The following is a 6,029-nucleotide window of genomic DNA, read 5'->3' on the forward strand; positions in this document are numbered from 1 at the left end:
TACAAGAAAAGAAAAGAAATACATACTCCATTTCTGTATCTCTCTTTCTTTCTCTATATAATCAAAGAAACAAAGAATCAGAATTGCTTTACACCTGTTTCGACAGTGGGGGGTTTTCAGACAGGCTGCTGCAGGTCAGACTCTCAGAGCATTACTGTTTGAATTGACCACCATCTCCTTCTCCTCTATTCACTTCATCTTCTTCTTCTCTGCCTTTTTTTTTCTCTCTCGGAATTGAAGAAAATACCCACCCCCACCCCACCTCGCCCCACCCACCCCGCCCATCAAATGTTAAATTAATTGCCAATGCATTCCCAACCACTCAACCCCACCACTGCACTTGCACCTCTTCCTCCTCCAGGTTCCTCTCTGCTCTGCAACTGCATCTGCTTCTGCAACACACACCCAAATACTATTTAATAAACAAATCAATGCACCGTGTCTTGTTTTAATGTTGTTTTGATTGATATAAGGGTTTTTCTTTTATGTGTTATTTGGGAAGATTGCGCTGCTGCTGCTGCTGCTACTGCGCCGGAGATCAATCTTGATCTGGGGATTGGGAGGAGTGGACATGGAGATAACGATAACAATGACGATAATGTGAAGAGGGATGGTAGAAGATCATTTGGAGAAGCTAAGAAGAAGGAGCCCAGTTTCAGTGCCTTGCAGTTTCATCAGTTCTTCAACCAAATCCTTGTTTACAATTGGATAGCTCGTGGTTTGCCTGCTCTGCCCTTTGCCCTCTTTTTCCCCACCTGTAAGCCCTCTCTCTCTCTATATATACAGATGATGATATATGCTCATGGGATTCTTATGAGTTTTTGCTTTCTGGGCACTTTTTCGTGTTTTAGTTTTGATAAAAATGGCTTTTTTGAGCAAAAGATTCAATTTTTTTCATCCTTCTTTTGTGAAATACTCTCTTTATTTGTATAGCAATCAACAAAGGTTCTTCTTTTTCGAGACTATCATCATTTGTGTTCTTGATTGAATTAATGTTTTCATAGATATATGTCGATCAATATATTGAATGATATTGTGTACTTGTGATTTTTTGGTGTTGATTTGGATTGGGTCAATAGGTTTTATGAATCCTCAGAACTGTGATCAACCTGCGAAGATGGATTTTGAGCCGGGAAGGTGCCGGAGGACCGACGGCCGGAAGTGGCGGTGCGGCCGGAGTGTAGTCCCCGGCCAGAAGTACTGTGAGCGTCACGTGCACCGCGGCCGTCAAGGTTCAAGAAAGCATGTGGAACCTACTCCTACCCCTACCCCTACTACTCAACGTGTTGCCAAATCCAATCACAATAACTGCCCGCCCAATGATTCTCCGATGCCGCCGCCGCCACCGGAGATTGCTCCGGCCACAATCACCATCGATAATAAATGCGATGTTAGCAACAAGCGCGACAGCAATCCAGATGCAGCCGTGCAATGCAGAACCAATGGCATTCCAGTAATCGATGAGAAAAGGCACGACGATACAATTCTGAGTTTGGAAATTAAGACGACGAACAATGACAATGGCAGTGGCAATCGTGCTTTGAAGAGTTCTGTGAATTTGGGAAACAATGGATCTGATGATTATACTGATGGCGAGAAGTCCGGATTAGGGAATGTAAATCCTGCCAAGAGTAGCCGAAGAAAGCAAAGCGTGGCTAGAAACAGCTACCATGGATTCGTCGCCCCTGTATTTGGGTTGTCCCCCAAGAGTGTTCTTCAGCCCGGCGCAGGTTTGCTAACTAAACGCCGAATGAATTATGTTATAAAGTTTTGTTGTGTACTGAGTTTGATCTTCATAGTTGTAGGAAAAGTTGGTCTTAATTTGGACAGCAAGGTTGCGGAAACTGAACAGCTGCAGCGATGCCGGAGGACGGATGGCAAGAAATGGCAATGCCGTCGAGACACAATTCCGGGCCAGAAGTATTGCGAATCACACATGCATAGAGGGGCCAAAAGGATCATGTTGAATCCGGAGTCTGCTCGAGGCGTTTCTGGAAGCAATGCACGGCGTCATACCGGAGATCACATCAATTTGAACACAACGCCGGCGAGCCCTCAGTGTACAACTGCCAATAACTCTGCGAGCTCCAGCGACGCCACTACCGTCACCGACGAACATGTTAGCTTCTGTCTTAAACAGCAAAAGGGGTAATTGATTATTACATGTAATTTAGAAGTCACATTGAGTTGTGGAGGTTGGCCTAAATATGAGAATCAGCAACTATAGCTTAAATGTAACTTTTGTGTGGGCAGATGTGGTTAATATGACTTGCAATATCCTGTTGTCAATAACTGTACTATTGTCTATTAGATGCACCAGTTCTTACATGGGATGAAATCCTAAATCAAGACTTGAGAAATTTAGCAATTAAAGATACAATACCTAGTAAATGTCACAAGAATTTAGTTAGAAAAGGGATTTGTATTATGCAATTTGGAGCAGCTGCCCATGGGGTCAGCATTCTGAACTATCCAAGGATGTTCCATGATCTTTTGTAAAGACAACCTTTTGGAGGAATCCTTCACAAGAAGCTGCACAAAGGGACAGGCAATTATGTGTCTAAGAAATAATTTATTTATTTTTTCCCAACAACATTCCAGAATGGTAAAATCTAGTATAATGTGTAACCTGGCTAATGAGATTTTTAGCTTCTGTAGAAACAGCAGGTTTGGAAGGAAAACTCAAGTCAACCTTCATAATTCTGTATGGCAAAATGCAGAACATTATTAGATTGTGATTCAATAATGTGGTACATGAAGTATAAGAGTTGATGACAATGTAACATTACTTCTTACCTTCTAAATGTGTCTCTTTGGCTTTCAGCCTCAAATGGAGGAACACCATACAAAAACTCATAGCACAGTACACCCAATGTCCAATTATCCACTGAGTAGTCATGTTCTTTGTTCTCCACCATTTCTGGAGCTAGATAGTCCAAAGTTCCACACATAGTGCGTCTTTTGCTTTCAGATTGTACAGACCAACCAAAGTCTGCAATTTTAAGCCGACCCTATATGTAAAGAATAAATTGTAACTGCTCTTTTCAAGAGCTTGGACAGCAAATTTCTTTTGTTTTCATCACATAACTCGTCACCCTTAATATTTATGGCTCAGTTACATGTATTATTCACATAGTTCATGACAGATGAACAATGAAATTTCACCTAACAAGCCAATAATTGCCCCCTGAGGAAATTTTAGCAATAACTGTGGCAGCTACTATTATCATTTATAATAGTCTTGTTAGCTGTTCAATTAAGAACCTCAGCTAGGTTGGATTCATAGTAATTGCAGCAGATAAATGAGTGATAAAATTCGAGGATTGAAATTTTTGCTCCGAAATGTAAATCTATATAAACAGGTCTTTTCAATGGACTGAGGCTCAATAAGAATTCACACAGATGAAGAACTGACAAACTACCTCATGATCCAGTAACAAATTTTCTGGCTTGATGTCTCTATGAATCACATGCTTCCCGTGACAATACGCCAGAGCCTGCGCGAGGCTTGCTATGTACTAATTTTCAAGACAAAGAATTCACCATTCAAAATTAGTCAGTTCATAAATCAAATACGAAATGCAACTCAAGAAATTTTTAACAGATGCAGTAGCAAACAGCGTTAGAACGCGTTGAGACAAGGACTGCAGAAGCATAAACAAACACAGGGAAAAGCGGGAGTTACTGTGGCGGCTTGTCTTTCGGAGAAACGATGAGATTTGCTGAGTTCTTTGTAGAGCTCACCACCATGTGCGTACTCCAAAATTAAGAAAATCCGCGTAGCGTCGTGAAACCACCCGAACAGCCTCAGAACATTGGGGTGCCGGAGGTCTGTTTGGATCTCCATTTCTCTCCGCAACTGGTGGTGCAATCTGTACTTCTCGATTTGCTGCTTGAATATCACCTTCAACGCCACTACATACTTACTCTACCAAAACACAAGAAAAAACAAAAGATTCAGACTTTCCAGCGCAAAACACAGCTCGAAACGATATGAGGAAGCATGCCTTAATCTCGCGGGCGAGGTACACTCGCCCGAATTTCCCCTTCCCAAGCGGCTTCCCGATCTCGAAATCATCAATCGACCACTGCTTCGTGGAGATCCTCGGAGCCGGTTCGGGAGGCCGTGGTGGGTGAGCAGACATGAATTTCCTGTGATTTTGCGAATTAGGTCTAATTCGGAATCGGAATTTAGAATTTTGGGGGAAACCGACTCAGCCATATTTCAAAATTCAAACAATCTATATTTAACGTTCAAACCAGAAACCGGGCCTCCGATCCATCAAACCCGGATCCGGACCCGGACCCGAAAAGTGATTGGATCTTCATTCCTAGTGGCTAGTTCTTCTTCTCAGCTTAGAAAGCTGCCTACTGTTAGATAAGAACAATGTCGCCATGGCCCATCCACCTCAAGAGAAACTTGGCATCGTCACCGCCATCGCCATCCTCATCATCAAAGCAGAGGGAAACAGCACAACCACTCCAATATGAATAATGAATGAATCAATCATTTATGGAATCATAATCAGAGAAGATATGATTTTGGCATATATAATGACAGGTAACTTTATTAAGTGTCTCTGTTAACTAACCTTGTCTGTTCTTCATTCTTAATTAAAGTTTCTTTTCTTTCATCCCCCTTTCAAGATTCATACCAATCTGTGAGCTGAGCTGCAGCTTGATTGGCAGAAGATGCAGAAGGCTTGGTTGTATGAAGAGCATGGCCCCAAGGAAGTCCTCAAGCTTGAAGACATTCCAATCCCTTCTCCTAAGGCTAATCAGCTGCTAATCCGAGTCCATGCTGCGGCGTTGAATCCATTCGACGTCAAGCTTCGATGGAATCTGGTGGCCTGTCTGGATCTTCCAGTGAGTACTCTATTAGTAATGAATGTTAAGATATATGTACAGGTCTGATCATGATAACCGTTTCTGACAGGTTGTTCCGGGCTGCGACATGGCTGGAGTGGTGGTGGCGAAGGGGGGCGAGGTTTTGAAATTCGATGTAGGCGATGAAGTCTATGGAAGCATCCATGATTTCAGTGCACAAGATGGTCTCAAATGGCTCGGAACCTTGGCTGAGTTCATTGTCGTGGAGGAAGATTTGGTGGCGACGAAGCCAAGAAACCTGTCGTTCGAGGAAGCGGCTAGTTTGCCCCTGGCAATTCAGACAGCTATTGAAGGATTCAGGGTTGCAGATTTCAGACAAGGGCAGTCAGTCTTTGTGGTCGGAGGGGCTGGCGGCGTTGGAACGTTGGTGGTTCAGCTAGCCAAGCATGTCTACAAAGCTTCTAAGGTCGCGGCCACAACGAGCACGAAGAAGGTGGAGTTTGTGAAGAGTTTGGGAGCAGACTACGTCGTGGATTACACGAAAATAAGATACGAGGAAGTTGTGGAGAAATACGATCTCGTGTATGACACCATTGGTAACAACACTGAACTATAACCGTGTGCTCGGTTTTTTATATATCCATCTGCTGCTTTCGACGCTTTCTTTCAGGTGACTCGAGGGAGTCGTGTGTGGTGGCTAAGGAGAGTGCCCCGGTGATCGACATTACATGGCCGCCGTCAAATGCAAGAGCCAGACACTCAGGGCTGACTGTTTCAGGGGAAATCTTGGAGAAGATTAGGCCATGTTTGGAGAATGGGAAAGTGAAGGCAGTGATTGATCCCAAAGGGCCATTTCCAGTGTGGGATGTTATAAGGGCTTTTGGGTATTTGGAAACAGGGAGAGCCAGGGGAAAGATTGTCATATCCAGTTTTCCATTTTCATGGAAAAACAGCAGTGTTGGTGGATTTTGCAACACTGTAGAGGATGGTGGCTGTCCAAACAAGAAGTAATGTCTGAAAAATTCAAATTTGAGACATAAATTATACTCCCAATCTGTATTTGATCACAGAACTTGAAAGTTCATGGAATTTACACAAAAGCTTCTACTAAACAATCCTTTCCTTGTGTACATGGTGTATGTTATTACTAGCAGCTTTCTGAATGAACATGACAAAGTCTTTTTATACATAGAATGGTGCAT

At 43.0% G+C, this 6,029-nt stretch overlaps 3 protein-coding genes across 5 annotated transcripts; 2 read left to right on the forward strand and 1 right to left on the reverse strand.

Moving 5' to 3' along the window:
- The first annotated feature begins 28 nt into the window (after positions 1–28).
- On the forward strand, positions 29–2,300 carry LOC127256027 (growth-regulating factor 9-like). 2 transcript variants are annotated; one of them, XM_051281950.1, is made up of 4 exons: positions 29–361; positions 503–757; positions 1,080–1,730; positions 1,806–2,300. In XM_051281950.1, the coding sequence occupies exons 1-4, from the start codon at positions 307–309 to the stop codon at positions 2,150–2,152; spliced, it is 1,308 nt and encodes a 435-aa protein (XP_051137907.1). In that variant the 5' UTR covers positions 29–306; the 3' UTR covers positions 2,153–2,300. The 2 variants fall into 2 exon arrangements, with proteins under 2 accessions (XP_051137907.1, XP_051137846.1); XM_051281889.1 differs by having other exon boundaries at positions 41–361; positions 1,800–2,300.
- A 58-nt stretch (positions 2,301–2,358) lies between these two features.
- On the reverse strand, positions 2,359–4,391 carry LOC127256281 (serine/threonine-protein kinase Aurora-3). Its single transcript, XM_051282242.1, has 7 exons — positions 4,261–4,391; positions 4,008–4,152; positions 3,686–3,928; positions 3,423–3,518; positions 2,797–3,011; positions 2,630–2,702; positions 2,359–2,532 (listed from the first exon to the last, which is right to left on the reverse strand). The coding sequence occupies exons 1-7, from the start codon at positions 4,281–4,283 to the stop codon at positions 2,404–2,406; spliced, it is 924 nt and encodes a 307-aa protein (XP_051138199.1). The 5' UTR covers positions 4,284–4,391; the 3' UTR covers positions 2,359–2,403.
- Positions 4,392–4,407: 16 nt separating this feature from the next.
- LOC127256168 (2-methylene-furan-3-one reductase-like) lies at positions 4,408–6,027 on the forward strand. 2 transcript variants are annotated; one of them, XM_051282060.1, is made up of 4 exons: positions 4,408–4,561; positions 4,648–4,866; positions 4,937–5,423; positions 5,498–6,026. In XM_051282060.1, the coding sequence occupies exons 2-4, from the start codon at positions 4,693–4,695 to the stop codon at positions 5,836–5,838; spliced, it is 1,002 nt and encodes a 333-aa protein (XP_051138017.1). In that variant the 5' UTR covers positions 4,408–4,561; positions 4,648–4,692; the 3' UTR covers positions 5,839–6,026. The 2 variants fall into 2 exon arrangements, with proteins under 2 accessions (XP_051138017.1, XP_051138092.1); XM_051282135.1 differs by having other exon boundaries at positions 4,414–4,561; positions 4,690–4,866; positions 5,498–6,027.
- Positions 6,028–6,029: the final 2 nt, after the last annotated feature.

This window comes from Andrographis paniculata, unplaced genomic scaffold (genome assembly GCF_009805555.1).
Source record: "Andrographis paniculata isolate CXL003 unplaced genomic scaffold, ASM980555v1 Contig10END, whole genome shotgun sequence".
Classification (NCBI taxonomy): Eukaryota; Viridiplantae; Streptophyta; class Magnoliopsida; order Lamiales; family Acanthaceae; genus Andrographis; species Andrographis paniculata.